This window comes from Rhineura floridana, chromosome 2 (genome assembly GCF_030035675.1).
Source record: "Rhineura floridana isolate rRhiFlo1 chromosome 2, rRhiFlo1.hap2, whole genome shotgun sequence".
Lineage (NCBI taxonomy): Eukaryota > Metazoa > Chordata > Lepidosauria > Squamata > Rhineuridae > Rhineura > Rhineura floridana.
Window position 1 is genome coordinate 136602409 of NC_084481.1, and position 27041 is coordinate 136629449.

The following is a 27041-nucleotide window of genomic DNA, read 5'->3' on the forward strand; positions in this document are numbered from 1 at the left end:
TGCCTCCACTCCCACCCTCCACCAAAACATCTCCTGCTTTCTCCTGCTGTGCTTGTGCAGTGTTGTCAGTGGAACATCTACACTGGTGGAGCTTTCATACCAGATAATTTTGGGCAGCATAAGCATTCTCTCACTGACTTGCTTCTGTCTCCACCAACTTATGATGCTTCCTAAGGCCCCTCGGCCCATTTTATGGTGGAATTATGCTTATTCCTTAATACCCAGATTAGTGACTCTTGGCAGTTACTAGTCCATACAAATAGCTATAAATGACCTGCAGCCATCAATATGGCATAGGGTGAGGTACGATTAGGGAAATGACAGGAAACAATACAGAAACACTGGACACACTGCACTGCATGCTTTTAAGTACTGAAGTGAGTTAGCTGCAGCACCAGCACATCAATAAATGAGACAAATTTTGCTAGCTCTTGAGCTCTTCTGTTATTTGAAATGAGATTCAATCTATACATCTAAGCATTCATGGGGAGGAGGAATATATATGATAATGTTGTCTTGGGACTCTACAACTTTAAAATATAGGTAAAGGGTTGTGTCTTTGAATGGTTGCATATGCAAAGACGCACACACATGCACACACACAAAACTGTTGCACATAAATAACTTAAAGAGTTTTATAAAATGATGCTGGGCTAGAATCCTTCCCCCTAATACGTTATCTTTCAATGAATTATTGACATGGAGGACCTTTCAGTCACCTGCATTTTGAAGTGGTACAGTCTAAAAATTGCAGGTACTGTGCTGTTTTTCTGACATACAAGAATGCTTCTTCAGAACACAAGTTACTACACTTGATCTTAGCCAAAAGGCCGATGAAACTTACTGCCAGGGAAGTGTGCATGGGATTGCAGCCCAAAACCAACTGACAGTGGTCAAAATTAAACCAGAATAGACTCATGCTTTTTCATGTTAAAGTCTGTAAAAATATCCTCCATTTAAATTTTCCTCAAAACAGAGTAATGCTGCATTTAATAGAATGTAGTATTTGTAGTATTTTGAGTGTAGTATTTTAAAATAAATAAGCAGCTATGATTACCGCATTCTGTAAATAATCATGTATCATAGTTTTAAAAACAGCTTGAGTTGATTCTCCCCCAGTGAAAATTACTAAGAACATGACCGATACTACAATATAGTACAACAAAAAATATAATGTGTAAGAGTTGATACACACCCAAACCTTCAGATTCAAATAGACAAGTATCATCCACTCCCACATCTCTGCACCAGGATAAGAAATTTGCTGTATTGTCTCGTGCAAAAAAAGATCCAGATGGTGCATTGGCTTTGCATGGAATTTTCCTCACGGGCATTATCTGTAATAGAAACAAAAAGTAAAAATACACTGGATGGTTATTATATATATATATATATATAGTAATTTAGCATTACTAGTTTTTTTACACTGATTGCATGTGATTATGTGAGCATATGGATCCCAAAGGATTGTACAAAGACTTCAATTCATGCACATATGGATCTGTCAGAAACCCTATGCATTGCAGTTGTAGGTGGATAGATGAAGACAGTACTGGGCTCTGTGATGTGCACTTTTAGAGGACGATTTCAACAGGTTTGTTAGTAACAATACAATAGAGGAGAGAATTTCAGTAGGTTTAGTTTGCATGATAAGCTACACTTGCTAAAATTCTCTCTTCTACACTCTGTTAAAAGGCACAGGAACCCTGATCTCTTTTTCACCTAGCAACCCTTTGCAGCCCAGTAATGATGATGATGATAATAATGATAATGATAATAATAATGATAATAATAATGATAATAATAATGATAATAATAATAATAATAATACACTTTTCTTTCTTAACTGAAAACTCAACGTGACATACATTAAAAACAAATACAGAAACAAAAATAAGATCATAAAATACTCAAACTACATAAAAATAAAATCCAACTTCTGCCCACCTGACTAAAGACAAATATATTATTTATTGTAGACCTCTCTTGGGGTCCTGGAGATTTAGGCTGCCATCCAAACCCCCTCTATGCTGGGGGTGTGTGTGGATTGGATGGAAGTGTTCCTCTGGCCAGCCCTGCCGGCCTCTGCCTCCTATTAACTGGGAGTAGCCTCAGTGAAAAAAGTGGGAGTTACCTATGTGTAAACTTGCATAAGATTGATATTTTAAGAGGGCTAAAGATAAATATCCTTTCCCAAGCCTTACTTCTAAAAATAGCCCATTTTTTGTATTACATCGACTTTTTGGAACAAGGGGTGGATCTGCTAGTTGGAATACTTATGTGTGACAGTGCAAAGCACATTCAGAGTTTTCTCATCCTGGAGCAAGTGAGACTAAAAATAAATAGTTAAAATGTGCAGCTTGGCAATTAAAATGATTTATGGGGTATCTGCTTCTGTTCTGGAGCTCGTTATTAAATTCGAGATTCTGAGAAGCACAAACGATGTCTGCAAAAGCTTCTAGTTCCATGTCAAGACATAGTTTACTTGTGAAAAGAAAAAGAAAAAAACCCAGTCCCAAATAATTCTTGGAAGCATCACAAAACACTGGGAGGAAAGGCAGGATGGGGAGGGAAGGAGAGAGAGGGGGAGAGAAGAAAGCAAAACAACATGGAATTGAATGGGTTTCATGTCGCCTCAGCTACTGCAACTGAATCACAGTTGATATACCATCCAAGTTGAAAGGACCACTTGTAGTGTTGCAATAGTTTTGGGAACGGCAGGGTGCTGCTATAGAAGCTAATGGTTATATTAAGCCAAGCAAGTTCATAACACTTTACTAGGAATGGGGGAGAATATCTACTAAATCAACCTTAGTACCGGATTTTGACTGAATCTGACAGTCCGCTGTCTTTTCAAACTGGCACTGATTTCTTGTGGCAGGCCATGGATTTTTTTTAAAAAAAATCTTGATTTTATGTAATTATCTTTGTAATTGTATTTCCTCTAAGTTGATGCATTCGTATTGGCTGTGTAGGTGTGATAACTATCACTATTAACATCCATTAATCCAAGGCAAGAGACAGACTCAAAAGGAATTATCTGCCTCATTGATATGTAAATAGGAAAATAACAAGTGGAACACTGTGAGCATTTACATAAGTATTTACGTTAAAAATTACACATTTTTTTTCACCAACAAAAACAAACAGCGAATCAAATCGGCAAGTGCAAAAGCAAGCGGAAACAACAACAGGGCAGATTGGGATTAAATGACAGACTATCAGAACTAGACAGCAGGCCCCATCCCTATACTTTACTGACAAACAATAGTGGAGTCATTGTGTACAACATAGTTTTCTCCCCGCACATTTTATCAGGATTTATAAATAGCTCTACGTTCCGAAAATACCTGCATGATGTACAGAAATAGACTATAAAACATAATACCAATCATAAAACAATATTAACACATAAAGCCCGACAAGAATTCAAAGCTGCAGAAATAAATTAGACTAATTTGGGGGACAGGGAAAGGTTTTAACAAACTTCAGAAACAACCATGCTGGGGCCTGATTCACTTTGAAGAGAAGAAGTTTCCAGAAAACTGGTGCCACAAGGCTAAAACCACATGGTTAAGCCACTGTTACCACCAAACTCTCCAAATGGCAGCCTGTAGACAAACCTGAAAGTGATTTGCAAACCACTTAAGTCACACAATGCTTGAAGCAACCACCACGCAAAAGGAGCAGGGAGTCAACATCATATGACAGCGATATCGCTGGAACATAATTGAGGCAGAAGGAAAGACACTTCTTTTCTTTCGTCCATTTCCCTTTTGTCTTCTGTTTGGATTTAGGCCAAATACCAGAACTGATTTTTTAAATGTAAGTCAACCACATAGTTAAAGTGGTTTCAAACTCTGCTCCAGGAACCCCTGCGTTTCTTTGGAAGCTTATCAAGGGTTCCTCAATAGGGTGGCCAGATGCAAATGTGATGGGACTCATACACCTTTAACAGTTCCATAGAAGAGGGAATTTCAGCAGATATAGTTTCATGACAAACTACATCTGCTAAAATTTTCTCTTTGACACAAGTATTGAAGGTCCAGTAGTGCTAGCCTGTTTCCCATTTGGCCATCTTATTCTTCAGTGAGAGGACCAGTAATGGATGTCAGGCATCTCTGGACTGCGGCTTATATTCACCACTATCCATTTTTCCCTTTCTGTGGGGAAGGGACATGGCTCAGTGATAAGAGCACCTGCTTTGCATGCAGTTTCAGTCCCCACCATCTCCAGATAGGGCTCAGATAGACCCTGGTCTGAAACCCTGGAGAGCCACTGCCAGTCAGTGTAGACAATACTGAGCCAGGTGGACCAATAATCTGACTTCCTATGTTCCATATCTTCCTGTATTGTGTGACCATAGGATTGTGTTGCACATCTTGTAGGATGAAATCTTAGTACACACTGGTGAGCCTCAAAGGCCTGGCTAATGCCCCAAGTGAACTGGGCATGCTCCCTGGAATCCTCCAGAATACACATGAGTTCCATAACTTCTGTGATTGATGCTTAGGGGTTCATTGGTGAACAACGTAAAGTGTTCTTTAAAAGGAAGAAAGTCTGAAAACCCAGTATGTTTTAGCCACAGATATTGACCATGAAAATCTACTAAGAGAATACTACTTTTGTTTGGGATCCACCTGCTGGTCCAGTCTTCTGGCCAAAATGTTATCCACATTGTCTCTTTTGTTGTTTCAGTAACATAATTGCCTTCTTACAGCAGGGATGGGGAACTTATGGCCCATCAGATTTTACTGGACTCCCTTCATCTCATACCAGCAGCTATGCTGCCTGAGGCTAATGGGAGCTGGAGTTGACAGCAACTGGAAGCCACAGCCCCTGCCCCCAACCTTGGCTTACAGGCGGGCACTGAATTTACAAGATTTACACAACAAACCATAGGAGGATTCTTCTCATTTTACCACCTGGAAATCAACAAAATAACAGTTATTTGCTTAGAGTAGCTTTACCATTAGGTAGCTAGTGCAGTCAGCTGATAGTCTTTAAAGCCAAGGATAGCCAACATGGTGCCCTCCGGATATTGTTGGACTACATTTCCCATCATCCCTAATCATTGGCCAGTTTGGGGCTGATGGGAGTTTTAGTCAAACAACATCTGGAGGCTACCACATTGACTACCCCTGTTCTAAGCAAAAGCTAGAATAATTCATTAGAGGAATGCAAGAACCTATCAGGAGCAATTGCAGTCCTACTTCTAGAAAGATCCAGAAAACATGGCAATTAGAAAGCCTCTACAGATCAGAATGATTTGAGCCACCCCAGCAGAGACAAACCAAAGTAAAAATGAGCTGGCAAAGAAGATTGTAGAAGATTGTAAGGACTGCTCAGCTATGAAGCTCACTGGGTAAACCTTGGCTAGTCATTACCTCATTTTACCCTGCTTCACAGGATTGTTGTGTGGAAGGGTAAAATAGTAGATCCAGATGCAAACTGTCTTGAGCTTCTTGGAAGAAGGATGAGATAGAAATGGCTACAGTACAAGAATCACGGTTTCAGCATAACACTGGGACAAATCGCAGCTGCTGCAGATAAAACAAATGTATCATAAGAAAAATATAACCCATCTACTACGGCTGCTTGCACACCAACTGCTTTCTTCACAATGAATATCACTCATTTATTCATAATAATAATTATGCCTGTATGTTTCCGAGCTCGATTCAAGGTGCTGGTTTTGACCTATAAAACCTTACACGGCTTGGGACCACAATACCTGATGGAACACCTCTCCCGATAAGAACCCACCCGTACACTACGTTCAAGATCAAAGGCCCTCCTCCGGGTGCCTACTCCAAGGGAAGCTCGGAGGGTGGCAACAAAGGAGAGGGCCTTCTCAGTGGTGGCCCCCAAATAATGGAATGATCTCTCTGATGAGGTGTGCCTGGCACCAACACTGTTATCTTTTCAGCGCCAGATCAAGACTTTCCTGTTCTCCCAAGCATTTTAGCATGTGTTTTACATTGTTTTTATATTGTTTTAAATTTTAAAATTGTGTTTTAAATTGTTTTTAAAATATGTGTTTTAAATTGTATATTTGTTTTAATGTTTTTAATTGCTGTAAACTGCCCAGAGAGCTTCGGCTATGGGGCAGTATACAAGCGCAATAAATAAATAAATAAGTTTTGTAAAACACCTTTTCCTGTGATAAGTTCCACATGACTGGGGATCAACAATCTGGGTGCCCTCTTTTTCTGATGTACGGTTGTATGGCACTTGGAGTCATTCTTTTTCTTCTTCACTAATGGTACCACCATGAGTTTCCCCATGGATGCCCACTAGGTCCTCACTTTGATCTAAGTCGGTGATGGGAACCTGTGGCTTTCCAGCTGTTTTTTGACTACAGTTCCCACCATCCCTGACCATCTTGCCTGGGGCTGGTAGGAGTTGGGAGTCCAGCAACATTTGGAGGGGCACAGGCCTAGAGAGCACTAAATAAAATACCAAAAACAGGATGAAGCAGGGTCTTTGCTAAATGGGGCTACCTTCTGAATAAACATACATTAGGATCTTCCCATGGACATGCTAACTGCAAGGATATTATCAGTAATACAGCAGTATGTTTAGTGTGACGTGGAAGCACTATTTTAATTCCACTTCCAGGTGTTTGCAGAAGACCGATGCTCCAGCAGTGCTAAAAGGACACTAGGGTAGAAGTAACCTATGGGTACAATTCATCAGGAACTTCTGCTTTGCAAGGCTCTATTGAAATTAATGGGAATTACCCTTATGCAGACTCAACTCACTTCAATGGAGCACATAGAAAAGTGATTTCCATTAATGGGGCCAAATATGTACAAAAGCCCAAAATACCACGGTACTACAGTTTTTCTTAAAAATGCCTATTTGCACTGAAGGGGGGGGCTAAAGAGCATATTGCTATTTATATCAATAGAGCCAGAATGTTACTCTGTGCCTTAAATAAAAGTAATATTAAACTTATACTGAAGGACTGCAGGGAAGTAGCTATGTTTTCTTCTCACCTAATAAATTTTCAACCACCTAAAAATAACTAAAAAGTCCTTTTTATTATTCTCAAATCTGTTAACTGTAAATTTAAAACTGTAAAACTGTAAACTCTGAAATACGAACAATGTTATTTAAGGAAAGTTAGATTCTGAAATGCTTTTTTAAACTGATTTATTTTTTGTTTAAATGACTTGAATTTCTCCAAAGTGTTTTGGAACAGTTCATCCTGACGTAATTAGGTTTCCATATGGTAAAAGCGATTTTTAATGACATAGTAGAGTATAGCCACCGTTACTCTAAAGCAGCAGTGCACACAATTGCTCCTATGAAATATCACTAAAAAAGCCCAACAGTTCCCCAGTTCCACTCCTTTTACAATCCTGTCTTGTTGATGTGCATGCAGGAGGTTTAATGCAGGATGTGAAAGTGTGAGTGAAACAGATGATGTCAGCCTGCAAAAATGTGGTCAGGTTCGCTTCAGCACTCCAAGAGGGGCTCTGGCTCTATGAAATCACATGGAAAAAGAAATAGATTGATATAATTTTTCCAAAAGAGGCTCCATGATTTTCTTTTTAAAATGTTTGCTTTGGGGAGACTCGAAGCATATTTTAAAATATCTTGAAAAGAGGCACGATCCTTTATTTCACTACAAATTCCTCTGAATAAAAAACTGGAAAATGGACTGCCTTCAAGTCAATCCCGACTTATAGCGACCCTATGAATAGGGTTTTCATGGTAAGCGATATTCAAAGGTGGTTTACCGTTGCCTCCCTCTGAGGCTGAGAGGCAGTGACTGCCCCAAGGTCACGAGCTTCATGGATTCGAACCCTGGTCTCCCAGGTCGTAGCCCTGGGAGAGGACTATAAGTAAGCCCTAAAACAGTATGAGTTGCAGTCAACAGCTCATCTGAAAAGGACCCTTACAGTCTGACTCACCTTGAATATCAGAATATGATAGTTAATCTTTTCCCAGTGTAGCAGTAATCATTTATACCTAATATCATTCACTGAAAAGAGTTTCGGTGTCTCAACCCCCTCCCAACTTCCTATGTCTGATGGAACTATCATTTCCATTCTCCTTTTGCACGACATACAGCAGGACCAGGTAGAGAAGCTTTTCTTGGGCCATTCCACTTCAGATTGCAGGTGCCAAAATCTCAATGTGGGGTTGGAGGGAAGCCCTGGACTTAGAAATCTTAACATGGCAGGGCCTGTTCTTCATACATAGTTCTTCCTACACAGAGAGGAGTTTGTCAGACGTAAGATCTACAGGTAGCAGCAATGCAGCTCAGGAAAAACTGCATCATGTCTAGTTTTGGGACTCTAGTATTATTGCTTGTGACTTAAGGAGATAAAAGGAAATGTATAAAAGAGAGGGCAAAATATAGTGAGGTGAAGGATGGATGAACCTACTAGGTTGCAGTGACTAGATGGGGAAAGGCACAGTTTCCTAGAGAGGTTGAGAAAATAGTCACAGGAAATTTGGCCATGCCTGATATAATGCTGTCCCAAAAGAATCCTGTCTAAAAGGATGTTTCTATTCTAAATTACTATTGAGGCACCCAGTGCAATCCTATACATGTCACTTCAGAACTACTAAGCCCATTTAGGTCAATAGGACTTACTTGCCCAGGTAAATAAATATGTTTGTAGCCTTCAACTGGCACCTTTCTGCCCTTTCTCCTGAAGCTCCCACAAGGAAACACAGCAGGGATCTTATATAGAAACCACTCCTTTTAAGTAGGGTTGGCCCTCCCATTAGGCAAGGTGAGTCTCTTGCCTCAGGGAGTGGACTGGGAGAGGTGGCAGATCAGTGCCCCTCCAGCCCATCCACTGCTGCCACCACCCACCCAACTGCCAGTTACCAGTGGCTTGTTTGCTTATTTATTTATTTATTTATTTATAAAGGTATATCTACATATACACACACACACACACACACACCACCCTCTTGCAAAACATCAGGGCAGTGTACAACATAAAAACATTTTAAAATAATACTCAAGAAACATTTTAAACAGCTGCAGAGGCCTGCTTCAAGAAATGCCTGAAAGTCAAAAGTGAGGATGCATGCCGAATCCGGAAGAATGTTCCACAGCATGGGACCTGCAACACTAAATGTCCAATGTCTGATTGAGACCATTCGAGCCTCTGTAACAAGGGGAATAACTCCGGATGATCTTTTTTTTTATCATTAATTTTTATTCAAATTTTCAAAAACAAAACAAAACAAAAATAATTAAACAATAAAATAAAATGTTGACTTCCGATTTGTCGCAGATCAGTTATAGGTCTACAATATATAACAATCCTGTCTCTTAAATTATATTACAAAATCACTTTTCTCCAGTAGTTATCTTAGTTAATCATCAAATCTCATAAACATTACTTTATTCTTTCCACAAAAAGTCAAAGAGAGGTTTCACTTCCTTGAGAAATATATCTATCAATTTTTCTCCAAATAAACATATTGATTAATCCATCTCATCAAATTTGTTAGGTCCAATAATTTCAATAGCCATTCTTCCATTATCAATGTTAATTCCATCTTCCATCTTCAATAATCCTGTTAAGTCCAATAATTTCAGTAGCCATTCTTCCATTATCAGTATCCCATAATAATCTTGCTGTCATAGCCATAGTCATATAATATGAGTCTAATGGGAATTTCCTTTCTCACAAATATTTAATCCATCTCATCAAATCTGTTAAATCCAATAATTTCAATAGCCATTCTTCCACCTATTAAGGTTTAGACTTACACTGTTTTCTCCCCTCTGCAAGGGTGGAGGACCAATTAAGATGGTCCGTCCCCGGAGACTAATGAATCCTGAGGGTTTTCTGATGGCTCTAGGGAATTTTCCGGCTGATAGAATTGACGGTCCTGTCGAAACCCTGGCCATGCTGTGGAATACGGAAATGGCCCGGGCAGTTGACACGATCGCCCCGGTGCGCCCTCTCCGTTGCAGAGCTCAATTGGCTCCCTGGTTTACTCCGGAGCTAAGAGTGATGAAGCAAGAAAGGAGACGGCTTGAGTGCAAATGGAGGCGAACTCCCGACGGCTGTAATCATGCACTTGTGAAGCTCTCTACCAAACTCTATGTGAAGGCAGTGAGAGCAGCAAAGAAGCAATACTTTGCTGTCTCTATTCAGTCATCCCTTAACCGCCCAGCGGAACTTTATAAAGTTGTCCAGGGACTTTTACACTCTGGTCCCCAGGAAGCAATAACACCATCAATTGCCCGCTGTAATGAGTTTGCGCGACACTTTCGTGATAAGATCATGAACATCCGCCGGGACCTTGACTCCATTATTGTAGCAGTTGATCCTAATGAGGTATCCAGAGCACAGTCTTGTCCTGTTTTATTGGATGAGTTTCAGTTGGTACAGCTCGAGGATGTGGACAAGGTGCTTGGACAGGTGCGGGCGACCACTTCTGCTCTGGATCCTTGCCCCTCATGGCTAATAAAAGCTAGCAGGAATGGAACAGCCGGCTGGGCCAAGGAGGTGATTAATGCCTCTTTACGAGAGGGAGTGGTCCCACCCTGCCTGAAACAGGCGGTGGTGAGACCGCTCCTAAAAAAATCCTCCTTGGACCCTGATAATTTGGACAACTATAGGCCAGTAGCAAATGTCCCATTCCTGGGCAAGGTTCTAGAGCGTGTGGTCGCTCGCCAACTCCAGGCTCTCTTGGATGAAACTGATTATCTAGACCCATTTCAATCGGGCTTTCGGCCGGGGTTTGGTACAGAAACGGCCTTGGTCGCCCTGTATGATGACCTCTGTCGGGAGAAAGACAGAGGGAGTGTAACTCTGTTGGTTCTCCTTGATCTCTCAGCGGCGTTTGATACCATCGACCATGGTATCCTTCTGGAGCGACTTACGGATTTAGGAGTGGGAGGCACTGCTTGGCGGTGGCTCTGCTCCTATCTCGGGAATCGTCTCCAGAAGGTGATGCTGGGGGAACATTACTCGAGTCCCTGGGTACTCCAATATGGGGTCCCGCAGGGTTCAGTTCTGTCCCCCATGCTTTTTAATATCTATATGAAGCCGCTGGGTGAGGTCATCAGGAGTTTTGGAGTGCGTTTCCAGCAATATGCTGATGATACGCAGCTCTACTACTCCTTTTCATCTTCCTCAGGTGAGGCTGTTGATGTACTAGACCGCTGCCTGGCCGCGATAATGGGCTGGATGAGAGCTAATAAACTGAAACTCAATCCTAACAAGACTGAGATGCTGTTGGTGGGAGGACCCTCTGCCCAGATGGTTGACGTTCGACCTGTCCTAGATGGGGTTACACTCCCCCTAAAGGAACAGGTACGTAGTTTGGGGGTCTTATTAGATCCGCTTCTGTCACTTGAGGCTCAGGTAGCCTCGGTGGCACGGAATGCATTCTACCAGCTCCGGCTGGTAGCCCAACTACGACCCTATTTGAGCAAGGAGCATCTTGCCTCAGTTATCCATGCTATGGTAACCTCTAGATTGGACTACTGTAATGCACTCTACGTGGGGCTACCTATGAAGACGGTTCGGAAACTTCAGCTAGTGCAAAATGCTGCGGCCAGAGTTCTCACTGGGACAAAGAAATTTGACCATATAACACCTGTCCTGGCGCAGCTGCACTGGCTACCGATATGTTTCCGGGCCAGATTCAAAGTGTTGGTTCTTACCTATAAAGCCCTAAACGGCATCGGACCGCAATACCTGATGGAGCGCCTCTCTCGCTATGTACCTACCCGTTCACTACGCTCGACGTCGAAGGCCCTTCTCCGGGTCCCAACCCATAAAGAGGCCCGGAGATCAACAACTAGATCTAGGGCCTTCTCGGTGGTGGCCCCCGAACTATGGAATGCCCTCCCAGACGAGATACGCCTGGCGCCTTCTCTGTTATCTTTTCGGCGCCAGGTAAAAACTTACCTTTTCGCCCAGGCTTTTTAAATTTTGTAAATTTTTAAATATTTTAATTTAACATTTTAAACTTAATATGATCTTAATTTAAATCTCAATGGCAATTTTATTAATGTTTTATAATTGTACTATATATATATATTTTTTCCACACTTGCTCATATTTTAATTGTGATTTTATTTGTTGTACACCGCCCTGAGAGCTTTCTGCTATAGGGCGGTCTAGAAATGTAATTAAATAAAATAAAATAAATAAATAAATAAATAATTCCATCTTCCATCTTCAATAATCCTGTTAAATCCAGTAATTTCAGTAGCCATTCTTCCATTGTCAGTATCCCATAATAATCTTGCTGTCATAGCCATAGTCATATAATAAGAGTCTAATGGGAATTTCCTTTCTCACAAATATTTCCTTGCCATCAATTCTGAATATGTTGCTGAAATATTGTTGTAAAGTCATATCTCTGTTCTTTTTTTTTACATAATGCACTGGCACATCTCTTGAGAGTTTGTCCATTGTCACATGTCTGTAGTTAATTCCATAGATATTTTCTATGTCAAGCTCCATCACATCATTCCAGTCCAAAAATTTATCCAAGACATTAATATCTCTAATATATTCATTAATTTCTTCAGAGACAACGTTGAATTCCAAACAGTAAACTTTATCTCTAATATCCATAAAATCCAGGTCTTTTTCCGATTCCACATTTGTTCCAATCTCCAGGGCTTGCATCTTCTCTTTAATTTTTCTTTTCTCATCTCTGATCTCATCAATCTCCTCTCTCACAAGATCCCCTATTTCTTTAAGCTCCTGGTTCATTTTGCCAAATTCAATTTTCATCTCCATTCTACCCTGTCTCAGGGTTTGTTTCGTTATCTCAATCTCATCCATTATTTTCTGAAACATAATTACTTCCAGATTCTCAGCCACTTTTTTGATTGCCATTCTTAAAACCATGAAGAAAAAAGAAAAACCACTTCTTATTTCAGCAACAATTGGGTTAATATTTCAGGCCTGATGACATCACAGTGTAGACAACACAGCCTGCCTTATCTCTTATATGTTCAGGAATGCAAAACAAATTTAGTTCACAGCTTCAGAACAGTTAGTGGCGTCGTGAACAAGCAGATTCGTCAAAATGAAATAGACCAAAAAAAAATAGTCCCAGACATATAATACTCCAAAGTTCATAAATCAAATTTATTTATTTATCTCCTCGGAATAGAAATCCCTCATCCGTTTGTATCTTTAAAATTCACAATTCCAGGTCATCTTTTTGCAATCAAAACAAAGATAAGCTTTTTCAATTTCTTTCCTCCTTAATTTCGTGAATGAAAGAGAAGAGTTATAACTCACCCAGAAATTCTTTATAGCTGATTCATCGACAAATCTCTATTTGCTGCAACAATTTAAACCAGATGAAAAAAATAGAAAGAAGAGTGCTTGCCTGTTAGAATCCATTTTTCTTTGAAGAAAAGATAAACGTGTCGCTTATTCAGTTAGAGCTTATTTGAAAATCCGTCCGGCATTGCTGGCTGAACCTTCTCTCATAAATTAATGAAATCCAGTCCTCCCAACTAACACAGGCTTTTGTGGTTAATCTCTACGTTTCTCCCTGCCCGGGAGAAAATCTTTACCAGTCAAAAAGAACGTTCTGACTGATTTTAAAACTGAAAAAGCTTCTTCTGAGACGAGAGCTCATCTCAAAAGCAGGCACAGGCGAAGCCACCCTTCCCGGAAGTCCTCCGGATGGTCTTAATGATCAGGATGGGATATAAGGTAGTCCTTAAGGTATCCTGGACCCAAGTTGTTTAGGGTTTTGTACATCAACACAAGAAGCTTGAACCCGGCCCAAGAGAATATTGGCAGGTCAGTGCAGAATTTTTAGCAGTAGTGTCACATGCTGTGAGCTGTCTGCCCCCATCAGCAGTCTAGCCCTTGCATAATGAACCAGCTGGAGCTTCCAGACCAGATCCAAGGGCAACCCCACTTAGAGAGCATTGCAGTAATCCAGTCTCAAGGCTACCAATGCATGGACTATAGTGGCCAAGTTATCCCAATCCAGATACATACAGCTGTAGCTGGTACACTGTTTGCCTGCTGCTATACCGCCTTCCCCTGTGACATGGTCTCTGGGAAAGCTGCCGTCTTTTTGTCGCTGTGGCAAAGTGGTTGCAGCACCCCTCAAATGCTGCCTATGCCTCAGTCTGAGGAAGGATCTTTCCTCAGAGTGAGGTATTGTGGGCAAGATGGCCCCAGAAGAGTGTCTGTTCAAAGTCTCTACTGTGAAATTTTGAACAATATTTGCTGTTGCTGCAGCAAATATTGCTGGGGCTGCCTCACACACAATGCCTTGTTCTTAGAAAGAACCTTCAGAGAGACATTGTGGGGCAAGAGAGTCTGGAATGCCTGTGCTGCCACACTAATTGTTGTTGTTATGTGCCTTCACGTCGATTACAACTTATGGTGATCCTATGAATCAGTGACCTCCAAGAGCATCTGTCATGAACCACCCTGTTCAGATCTTGTAAATTCAGGTCTGTGGTTTCCTTTATGGAATCAATCCATCTCTTGTTTGAACTTCCTCTTTCTCTACTCCCTTCTGTTTTTCCCAGCATTATTGTCTTTTCTAGTGAATCATGTCTTCTCATGATGTGTCCAAAGTAGGATAACCTCAATTTCATCATTTTAGCTTCTAGTGATAGTTCTGGTTTAATTATTTGTCTTTTTCACAGTCTATGGTAGGCGCAAAGCTCTCCTTCAACACCACATTTCAAATGAGTTGATTTTTCTCTTATCCGCTGTTTTCACTGTCCAACTTTCACATCCATACATAGACAGCGGGAATACCACGGTCTGAATGATCCTGACTTTAGTGTTCAGTGATACATCTTTGCATTTGAGGACCTTTTCTAGTTCTCTCATAGCTGCCCTCCCCAGTCCTAGCCTTCTTCTGATTTCTTGACTATTGTCTCCATTTTGGTTAATGACTGTGCCGAGGTACTGATAATCCTTGACAAGTTCAATGTCCTCATTGTCAACTGTAAAGTTACATAAATCTTCTGTTGTCATTACTTTTGTCTTTTTGACATTCAGCTGTAGTCTTGCTTTTGTGCTTTCCTCTTTAACTTTCATCAGCATTTGTTTCAAATCATTACTGGTTTCTGCTAGTAGTATGGTATCGTCTGCATATCTTAAATTATTGATATTTCTCCCTCCAATTTTCACACCTCTTTCATCTTGGTCCAATCCCGCTTTCCGTATATGTTCTGCGTATAGATTAAACAAATAGGGTGATAAAATACATCCTTGTCTCACACCCTTTCCGAGTATTTAAGAGCAGCTTTCACCTCACATTCTAAAATGTCTTGTTCTTCATCATACAGTTCCTCCATGAATGAATCTGCCATCCTGGCATCTCTTTTATAGAGTTCTTCAGTGTATTGCTTCCATCTTCCTTTTATTTCATCTCCGTCAGTCAGTGTGTTCCCCTGTTGATTATTCAACATCCCTAGTCGTGGTTTAAATTTCCCTTTCATTTTTCTAATGTTTTGGAATATACTAATACAGGGACAAAAAATGGCAACAACAACAAAACCTAAGAGGAGGCAGCAGTATGTCTGCTGGCCTCAAATGGCACAGTGTCTTGCACTGACCCTGGTCATAATGCAAGTCCACCTGGAAACCTGTTTACCTTTTAGCGACCTTTGAATCTGAATGGGATGAACCCACCAGTGGGATTAAGAACAATAAGCACCCTGGCAGATTAAGCAATACAGATCCATCAGATTTGAAGAGATGGATTTCAGCGTTGAACCATATTTGTCTTTGATAGGCATGTCCCAAATCCAATGTAAACTATCATCATCATCATCTAAAATGATGAAGACTAAGTGTGGCACAGAGACTAAAGAACAAGATAGATTGCAAACCTACAGGCAAGGACATGATACAACAGGAAAAGGATGTGGGGAAAATAAGCAAATTCAGGTACCATTAAGTTACAAAATTGATGTAGGAACTAGCTGGAATGGCTGCTGAGGAAACAGCTTTGGACCAGGAAGAGCCAAAACGGTAGTTGGCTCCAACGAGTGAAATTTTGCTGTCTTGTACTCTGCCTCAGAATCAGCCAGGTAACTACAGCTGCTGATGAGAAGCGATTTTGTGACACAGTGCTCCCACAAATGAAGCCCCACTTACCTGCGCAGCATGGATAAGTGGGGCATAGTTGCGAGGAGGGAGCGATGCTGCCGCGGCCATCTTCGTTAAGGGCAATGTCGTGTGTCACAGCGCTATGTGTGCATGACGTGCGGCAGAGAGGGGAGGGGCCATGGGCCTATTTAAGGCCAGGCCGCCCCTCCTACCTCCTCTTTCAACGAGCAATGAGAGGACGATGAGGGACATAGCAGAGAAAGCTGCAGGACAGTCAGCGTTGGTTGGGCCTATTAGGCCTAATTGGTTACCCCCAGAGGGGGTTTTGGGAGCCCCAACAGCTGTGGGTGGTAGCGTTGCGGCGTGGCTGCGACTGGGGCAGGCCTCGTAAAGGGGCCTGACCAGTGAGCCTCGTAGTGGGGCCTAGCAGCGGCACGTCCGATACCCCACCCACCTAGCAGTTGTGGAGGGGTTGATTGAGGCTTTTTATTGAGCAGCACGATGTTAGTGCTGCTGCTGGTTAAAAGAAAGACACAGGAAGTTTAAAAATAAATGAGACTATACTGGATATACAAACAAAATTAAATATAGTCATGCTAATACACTGGTTAAAGATAGACTCATGCACATAAAGGGAAATTAAAAATAAATCAGAATAAAAGGGACGAACAAAAGAAATTGTATCTAATCCTTCTAGTTTAAGTTCCCTCTGAGCACTCTGCCCCCAACAGGTTCAGCTTAGCCCCCCCGATGATATACACAGGTTGGTTCTTTATTATATTATTACAGGGTGGATGCATGATGTGATGGCAGAGCCCTTTTGTGAGGCTTATGACTTCTTGCTAGGCCCAGGCATAGGTACAACTTCTTGCTAGGCCCAGGCATGTATGAGGTTTGAAGTACTTAATTATATGATTATTATACTACATACTAGTATATTGGTGGGGCCTAGTGAGTCTTTTTAGCCTTTGGGCCTTTCATAGTTATATGATAATAAGGGCGGAGATAACAGTTTGCCAGAAAATGTCTAAATCGCTGTATCTTAAGTGAGCGGTCCTTTTGCATTCCAAGTGTTAATTTCAGGCTATTTGTTCACTCTGAGACAGAAGAGGCATTTACCTGAATTTAGTTAGGAATGGAAGTTTAGCAGATGGTAATCATATTGATTGGGGAATAGGAATAAAGAGGAAAGCCGGATTTGCCTAATAGAGATCCCTCATATTACAGGATCTTAGACTCTTACTGACATGGGCTGCCTTTTAAGGTCCAGGCAGACTCTTCCCCCCCTTTACTGAGGATTGTGGCACCAACAACGAAACATCATTACCTGAAATTACATTTTAGTTAGGACTTCTGATATCATTACCTGGAATTACATATAGCGTGCAACTGTTGCATTGGCTCATCTATTTTGATATGTGTTGGAAAACCTGCTATAGTGCAGCCACATATTGGTGACAGCAACACATCCTCAGCATCTGCTGCTCTTGGATTTATGATATCATTTACTAGAAAGGGATATAGGATGTTAATTTTGCATTTTGGACATCTATTATGATAGCAGTTTGGAAGCCTACAAGGGGGAGGCCGCTGCAGTGGGCCAAATATGGGTGGCAGCGCCATATCTCCAGTATCTGTGCTTTGGGGAACTGGGTTAGCTGCACTAAAATGGTGGCTGGGAAAGTGAGCTTACTCATAAATTATTTCCTTTCTTTATGTGAAACAGGGAAATATGAGGCCAGTGGCCCTCACAGCAGTGAGGAGAAGCACCCAGCAGTAGCTGCTCAAGGAAAGCGTCCCTCCCCTGTTAAGCTCGAGGTACTGGGACCTTGCTTGCAGACTGCCCAGTTCCTGGGGAGGTTTGTTTTGTTATGGGGTTTTCTTTCAGTTTCTGGATCCCATATTGTAGTCTCAGGGCTTGCCTTAAGGGATTGCACTCTTAAATTTGTCTTGGGCATAGACGCAATGGCAATCAGTAATGGCTTCCTACCAGTTAGTTAATGCACTGCCTATGGGAAAGTATGACATCTAATCTGTTTTTTCATCTACTGTGGGGATACAAGGGGATTTATAGCTGCTGGGTTTTTGCCTTTTCAGTCAATTCTATGAGGTAGAGCATTACATATAGGCTGCTCTATTCTCGCATGGAGCACTTCAGCTCCTTCCTTGAAGGGCCTGTCGGGATGAGAGGGTAAAAAAATAAAATAAAATAAAATTTGGATGCATGTTAACACCTGATGTCACAGATTATGGAATGGCTATGTAACTGGTTCATCTTAATGGCTGTGTCAATGGACCATCCTGCCCGGTGTTAACCTTCCTGGGCATACCACCTAATTCACCACCAATCATACTCATGTGGTCAGTCAGTAAGGGTTTCATGACAGTTAGGCCAAGAAAGTGTTTCTTGTCTGCCCTCCAGGTATTAGAGGTCTTTTCCGGTGGTTTATGAGGTCGTAGCAGGGCTTCCACAGCCTTACTACAGGTTCAGGTTTGTGGCTGTATAATAATTTAATGCTTGTTGTGATCAAATATTGATCAAGAAATTAGAGCCAAACTGCAGGTTACATTTTATATTCTTGCCCAAATCATTTGGTCTAGTTTTCCCACACTCCTGGGGAAGAACTAACTAACTTGCTGTAGAATTACATTACATAGCTCAGGGCTAGAGCCTCTGAACTGCAGGCTGAAGGTCCATAGCATCTCTAGGTAGGGCTGGGAGGTAGAACTGGAAGTCCGTGGATGCATCGGGGTTTTTGTGCTGGCTGCAGGCTTGGACTTATAGGCAGTGAGGCTTGGGAACTCTCCTGTCCATTTTAGGTAGGGTTATGGCCCTTGTCTGTTCCTTTGTTCTTTAGTGCCCAGATTTTAATGTTTTCTTTTGGGGCATGGTAAGGTAGACTTAGGTGGAGCGGTTCAGCTGTGCTGTGCGACCGCACATTGGGAGATTGGGGAGCAGAGTCAAAGATGGCCATAAGCCGGTCTGTCGCCCCAGCATGCTCAACAGCTATCAGAATGCAGGAGGGGTTTTTCCCAGGACTTCTGGGCCGGCAAGGGCTATGCACCAGAGTGGCCTATTCAGTGAGTCACCTGCTGGGATTGCCTAGTGAATGGCTGGAGACTGGGCCTCTCAGTCCAAGCACTTCGAGGTAAAGGCTGATGATTTTCCCACTTATTCCAGGGACTTTAGAGTCCACCATATGTTAGCTGGGTGGGCTAGAGAACACCCTGCCACCCTCGATCCCCGTTGCCCTTTCTCATGGGACATTTTATTGAGTATGGTGGGCCAGTGAAAAACAGTATGCTCCTCAAGCTATGAAGCCAGACTATTCCAGGCGGCAGCCCTTATGCTGGTTTTTGGAGCTTTTTTGATAGGTGAGGTGGTGGCCGGATCCAAGGGAGATTTGTCTCGATGGGCCCTCCAGCAATCAGATGTCTCCATGGAAGGGAGTTGTATCTGTATAACATTGATGGACTGGCAATGTTGCTGGACAGAGATGGAGCAGCTGCGCACCCTATCCTGGGCTTACAGTTAGGCCTCAATCACTGGGCTGCAGTGTGGTGGCTTGGCTGGTGAGGAATACTTTGGGACGGGCTCCTACCCACTTTGTTCCAGCTTGGTTCAGTGCAGACATCTCCGCATGTGGTGGTCATTCCCTGAGTTGGGAATGACCTCAGTATTTGAGGCAAGGCCCTCAGGTGGCGGGCATGTGCAGACATGCAGTTCGGGACGCAGCGATGGCCTCGGTTACCTAAGGGCATGGTCCTCAGTTTGGCAGGTATGTGCGGACATGCAGTTCAGGAGCCAATGGAAGGGCATGGCCCTCAGTTTGGCAGGCATATGCGGACATGCAGTTCAGGAGGCAACGGAAGGGCATGGCCCTCAGTTTGGCAGGCATGTGCGGACATGCCGTTCAGGAGGCAACGATGGCCTCGGTTACTTAAGGGCATGGCCCTCAGTTTGGCAGGCATGTGCGGACATGCAGTTGGCGAGGCAACGGAAGGGCATGGCCCTCAGTTTGGCAGGCATGTGCGGACATGCAGTTCAGGAGGCAACGGAAGGGCATGGCCCTCAGTTTGGCAGGCATGTGCGGACATGCAGTTCAGGAGGCAATGATGGCCTTGGTTACTTAAGGGCATGGCCCTCAGTTTGGCAGGCATGTGCGGACATGCCGTTCAGGAGGCAACAATGGCCTTGGTTACTTAAGAGCATGGCCCTCAGTTTGGCAGGCATGTGCGGACATGCAGTTGGCGAGGCAACGGAAGGGCATGGCCCTCAGTTTGGCAGGCATGTGCGGACATGCAGTTCAGGAGGCAACAGAAGGGCATGGCCCTCAGTTTAGCAGGCATGTGTGGACATGCAGTTCAGGAGGCAACGATGGCCTCGGTTACTTAAGGGCATGGCCCTCAGTTGCAACGAAAGGGCATGGCCCTCAGTTTGGCAGGCATTCATGGCATGCAGTTAATAAGGCAATGTCGGCCTTGGGTACGTCTGCTTTGGTCACACATACTCCCACGAAGGGTTTGGCGTGGTGTCTGGAGCCCGATAGGGATGGACCAAGCGCGAAAGAAGGTCAACCGGCAAATTCGGTTGGTTATTCTGGGGCAGGGGGGGTTGGCTATTTCACACCCTGCATTCAGCATTGGATGGGTGAACTGTACAGGGCCGATGGCGTTCACCTGTCTGACGCAGGTAATGTCTTTTTGGCAGACCTGCAGAGGTGTCTGCAAGAGGTGCTTCTCAGCAGTGGGTAAAAGGGGACTAAATAGAGATTTGTCCCCTTTTTGTGGCAGGAAGGTGTGGAAAGGGAAATAGGTAAGGACAGCTCGGTGGCCCCCTTAGGCACCTTTGGAGGTGATTGGTGGTTCCAGAGGCCTGTCTGTCAGAGCTTTGCGGCTTGAGGGCAGGATATGGGCTGCTTTTGGGGCCAACTTAACTCATCCACCTGAGGGTTGTGCGGCCCCAGGGGGTGGTGACCTGAGAAGGCCCCCCTACTCACCTACTGGGTGTGGCTGGCAGAAGGGGTAAGCAGATGGGGCTTGCCCTTGTCCCAAGCAGGGGCTGGTCGCCCATGAGCTGTATGGCAAGATGCTTGCTTATAGATAGTTCCGCACCTAGGTTTCCCTCTGCAGGTCACTTTAAAAGGTGTTTTTGTATAGTTTAATAAAGTGGCCCTTGTTTAGCCCAAGCTGATGTGTCCTTGTCTTATTTTGCCCCTTCACTCGCAACTCACCCATTGAAGCAATTTTGTGACACAGTGCTCCCAAAACTCACCCATTGCTACCGTCAAGAAAACAGTGATTAATCTGTAAAGAGAGAAGTACCAGGATCCAGGCCTATCAAACAACCATACCAAATGACATTCAAACCTGACTTCATGTTGGTCTTGGTGACTAGAGTGCCACAGGAAAAGAACCATCACCACCCATTGCATATATATATTTATTTAAAATATTTCTATCCTGCCCTTCTACCCTACAATAGGGCACTCAGGGAGGCTACAATAAAATCGCACACATATATAATAAAACACACAATAAAATATACAATAAAACATTAAAAATTACAGTAAATTAAAATGTATAAAATACTATTAAAATACATAAAATACATTATGCGCATATATATTGTATATGTAGCTTTTTTATATTACGCAGCTGACCTGCTACAGTATGGCTTGGCATGTTTTTAAAGCAGTACAAAGCTACAGCAAACTGGTCTTGTCTTATGCATGTACAAATATTCTTTAGCAACCTTTCAAAACACTTGAGCCCCTGTCTAATCCACAAGAATGTCTCTGATCTGTTCCAAACACAGAAGGGGGGGAGGAGAATCACTTCAGCTATTGTATCCTTCTTGTCATCTAGATCAGGGATAGCCCAAGTGGTGCCCCCCAGATGTTGCAAGACTACAACCCCCATCATCCCTGACTGTTGGCCATGTTGGCTAGGGGCTGATGGGAGTTGAAATCCAACAACATCTGGAGGGCACCACATTGTCTATCCCTGATCTAGATCAAGAGTATGTCAAAAAGTTAGAAACTTATTTATTGTCTGTGCTGAAAGACCAGAATGAAAAACCTTTTAAAGGAGTGATGTCACTCTTAATTGAGAGAGAACTCTCCAGCAAACATGCATGGGTCATTAAAGACATACATATACATGTATATGACTTCAGATTTGGCCATAGTGACACATGCCTTTGTTACATCTGGTTAGGACTACTGTAACATGTTCTATGTAGTGCTGCCTTGGAAGAGCATTCAGAAGCTTCAGCTGGTTCAGAATGTTTCAGCCAGACTATTAACTGGAGATGGTTATAGAGAGAATGTGAGTCCCATGTTATAGCAACTTCACTGGCTATCAGTCCATTTCTGGGCACAATTCAAATTTTAGCTTATGATCTATAAAGTCTGACATAATTTGGGCCCAGATTATGTGAAAGGTTATATTCTCCCATATAAGCCTGAATTTTAAGATCGTTGGGAGAGACCCTTCTTTCTGTACTGGCAACTTCTGATGCACGCTTGGCAGGAACTCATGAGAGGGCCTTCTTGGTGGCTGTTCTCAGGCTTGTGAACTCCTTGCCAATGGAGGCCTTTCTAGCCCCATCTCTGACAGAGTAGCCATCTGTCCTACTTTAAAGAAGGCAGTTCTCTATTTCAGGGATTGGGAACAAATGACCACCCAGATGGATGCTGGACTAGATGGGTCATTGGCCTGATCCAGCAGGCTCTTCTTAAGTTCTTAAATATTGTTGGACTCCAGTTCCCATCAGCATTGTCAATGGTCATGGATGATGGGAGTTACAGGCCAACAATATCTGAAGGTCTGCATGTTCCCCATCACTGCTCTGTTTGATGGAGCCTGTTATTTGAAGGGTTGTCTGGGTCAAGACAGATTTAAAGATAAAGAGCCATAGAAGGGAGAGCACTGAAGCTGGGATGCAGGCTGAGCAGGCACACAGGTCACCTTGTCAGAGTCTTTCCCACTACAATGAGATGCATTTATATTTAAAGCACAGTATTTATTTATCAGTGTACTACTATATACATAAATTAGCTCATGCAAATTGTATGCAAATCCATATCCCCTTTAGTCCTCTTTTTTGGTGATCCACAAGTGGCCACTTTGGGCATTTTATACCTCTTTGAGATAATACATCTCCTGGTTTATCTGCAAAGCTCATTCATACTACAAGTACTGCACCATTAAACTGGCTCAAAGTTCCATCTGTCTGTGAGAGTACATTGTAGACAGGACCTGAAATTGAACTTTCATCCTTGTGACACTTCAGTTTTGGAGCAGCTCCCATAAGTGGGGCTTGTCTAAGCCCCCTTTTTTAAACTTTTAGGCATCTGGTAAAAAACATTTTTATTATCTTGCATTTGGGATAAATGATCTTTTACTGCCCTTAGTAGCTTTAATTGTAGTGCTTTATGCTTAGCATTACATATTTCTATATATTTTTTACTTTACTATTTTTTCATTGTGAGTCATCGTCAGCAGCACGTTGTTTGGAAAGGCAGTTAATACATTTTAAGAATAAATGAAAGAAAAAAACAAATAACATTGGACCTGGACAAAAAAATCTTGAACAGACATGCCCTAAGGGGTTTTCTGCCTAGCTAAGGCTGCAGGCACACTAACTGCTTCAAAAGCAGCCAGACCATTATATCTCGCGTTGGTTTAAAACATGTTTGCCTATGGCTGGACGCATCTCCCTTCCCCGCTGCTGATCTCAGACCTTTTTGGACCATCCACAGCAAAACGTTGGACCAATCACTATCTCTGCCCAACCTACAGCAAAGTGTTTTAATTGGACACACCATGGAGTGGCAACGAGTTGATCTACCAAACAGTTTTGATTTCTGTGTGAAGCTGATTTCACAGAGAAACGCACTGGAGCTGCATTTCCCCAAGTTTGGGGATAAAAAGGGGTGGAGTTTGACTAGTCCTGTGTGTCTCTGTCTTCAGAAAACTGACATGGAGACACACCGAAGCCAGCACAATCGCAAGTGTCTCTCTACCCTAAAACATGTCTCAACTGCATTTTAATCTTCCCATAAAGCATCTGATTCCTTGTCAGGCTCCGCATAGGTTTCTGGGTGAAAAGATCCTGGAATGGGCCTTTGGCCTGATATAGCAGGGTGCTTTGTATGACAAACCAATCTGTCTGTTTTCAATGACAATGTTGTAATACTGTATTCTATAGGCATATAATAGGCGGGATGAGCAGCAGTCGTGCAGCAGTGAAGATAATTGCTTTGCTTATTTATTATTAAGTTTGTTATTCCCACCACTCACAGAAGTGTGCAACAATTAAAAAATAAAAATGACTCAGAATTATAAATATGTCCAATTATCCAGAGCTATTGAAATAACAGTAGAACTTAAAAAAAATCATATTTATACAACATTTGTTTTTAAAAAATCCAGCTAGATATGTGCTTCAGGCCTTCAGCACAAAAGAGAGAGCACACAGTATCAAAACATTAATGAGTGCATGCATAAAACAAAACAAAAGGTGGCGGGTCTGGAAGCAGGTAGATAATCAAGTAGGGATGGGTGTTCCAAGAACAGGTCAGTTTGTACTTAAACAACAAGCTGCTTAGACTGAGGACCAAGAACAGAGACAGAATTTTTATAAGGCCCTGCAGTACCCAACTGATCCCTCCTGTCACCTGATCACACTGATGAGTTAGTGGCCACAGGACCACCCCCTGACCATCTGTGGTTGCAGAGACTTCAGCACAATAGAGAACAGCTAGGATGGGTCGCCAACCTTTTTGGACCAGAGGGCAGATTTCAAATGTTGAGAGTGTTCTGGGAGCACCAGTCACAAAATGGTTGCCATGGGGTGTGTGGCATAGCACAAAATTAGAGAGTAGTCATGATGAAGCTTGTCCCATAAGTGTATTTCCATGCTAGAAAAGGTTTGATCTATTGAATTGCAAACTGTGAACAAAGCCTAGGCTGCCATCCTGTACCCACTTACCTGAAAGTAAGCCCCATTAAACACAAAGAGACTTTCTTGTGAGTAGACAGGTACACCATTGTACTCTAAGTTAACTATAGAGTGAATTCTTCATGAGCCCCTGGTCTTTAGCTTTTGCACACTAGGAGACATGCCTTAGCTTCTTTGCAAAGTTTTCACATTTGCCTTTGGGCGGGTAGGTGGAAATTCTTTAACATTCACTCACACTTATTGTGTAATGTTATTTGCAGAAAATAACTTCTATGCTCTACCTGATCTCAGGCAAACCTAGCACAGAAAAGATGCATCCTGGTTGGAAAGGAAAAAAGGAAGGGCAAACTATGGAGATTTTAAGGACTCGGAAAAAAAGGCAGAAGCAGGAAATGTACACTAAACGGAAGACCAAAACAGCAGCTCTTTATTACATGGATTGGCTAATAACACTGATAGGCAACAGCAGCCAGGCTGGCTCATTTCACATAAATCACTTAGAAGGGCATCTGCACATTTTGCTCCATACCTTTCTTTCTAGGAGGGCTAGAGATTCACTTTTTTAAAAAGAAGAAAGAAAAATCATATTCTGGGCTACCTGCTAAGGGCACAACTGAAGCCCTTTGTGGGTGTCATGGCCTCTTAGCGACCTCTCAGATAGTAGCTTCCTTCTCTAGCAAACTGCCAGGATGGCACAGGAAAAAAGATGCCTCTGTCCTGCTACTGGGGTCCCTAGTTTGAACCCCAAGCACATTACCAAAAGTCTCCATAATGGTGTGTGAGCTAACAAATTGAGCAAAACGTCCCTCTTTCTCTTCAACAAGAATGCTGCTCTGTATCACCAAGTGCAGCCTTGAAAGTACTGTGTGTGTACATACCTTTCATACAACACCAACGATCCTAAAACTAATTACTGTAGGCCAGGGTGGCAAACCTGTGACCCTCCATATGATGTTGGATCCCAACTCTCATCAGTCCCAGCCAGCATGGCCAATGGTCACGGAAGGTGGCAGGGCCAGCCCCAGACATGCCGAGGCCCTTGGGCACAAGCCTGCCCCGAGCCCCGGTGCTTCCCTTCTGCAATTCCTGCCATGAGCCAAGATGGCGGCAGAGGCTTCAGCCCCGTAGGGAAACCTCGGCCGTCATCTTGGTTAAGGGCAGCACTGTGTGCGCAACCGCTGAGAAAGGTAGGTTGCAGCAAGGGAATGGAGGGGGCTCCGGAGCTCTTGGTGTGCAATCCATGGCAGCTATCCTGCCACGAATCGCAGAAGGGGAGCGGAGGGGCCCCTTAGAGGCCCCTGCAGCCCCAGGGGCCCTCAGCCAGGGGCCCACCTGGCTGCCCTTTGGAGCTGGCCCTGGATGGTGGCAGAAGCAATCCAACAACATCTGGAGGGCCAAAGATTTCCCACCCCTGATGTAGACCATTGGTCTTGAACTGATGGGCTATGATCTTCAACTGGGTCACGCCCTGGGCTTTGGTGCATTGTACCAGGGTTTTGCTTTGTAGTTGTTCAAGATATTTGAATATTTGAAGATGTTTTTCCATAAACATGAGAAAAGACAATAGAGGAAGAGAGAAGATATTAATAGGATCAGATCTTGTGTTGCAGGCTGGGGTTAAAGGTGGGACTTGGATCTGAAAAGTTTGAAAGATAACTTGTGTTCATGGCAGAGAACTACTGCAAGTTAAGACACTTCCCCAGGTCTTATGAACTATGGCCATTCTTTGCAAAGAATCAGCATTTATTTTTTGAAATGCAGATAGCCCCACACTGCAATATGAGTAATAAATGTAAAATGCTGTGCAAATTCCAAGAAGCAGTCAGGACCACATGGAATTTGTTGTCATATTCAACTTATCTCATCTCCTTTTGTTTCTCCCTGTTTCTTAATGGACAGCCTCATGCTATGCAATTCTCCAAAATGTACCATTTCCCCCTTAACTCTTCTGCAAAATAAGTTCCAAATGGTGCTTTACCTTTTATGAGCCAAGTGTCAAGGAAATACCCCAGGATAGCAAT

At 42.9% G+C, this 27041-nt stretch overlaps 1 protein-coding gene across 2 annotated transcripts in view; it reads right to left on the reverse strand.

Annotated features, from left to right (window-relative positions):
• Positions 1-27041, reverse strand: part of GAS2 (growth arrest specific 2) — a 208598-nt gene that overhangs the window by 122806 nt on the left and 58751 nt on the right. For both annotated transcript variants that reach the window (XM_061610615.1, XM_061610616.1), the window contains exon 4: positions 1196-1337. In XM_061610615.1, coding sequence (XP_061466599.1) covers positions 1196-1337 — 142 coding nt within the window. The remainder of the gene's footprint in view (positions 1-1195; positions 1338-27041) is intronic.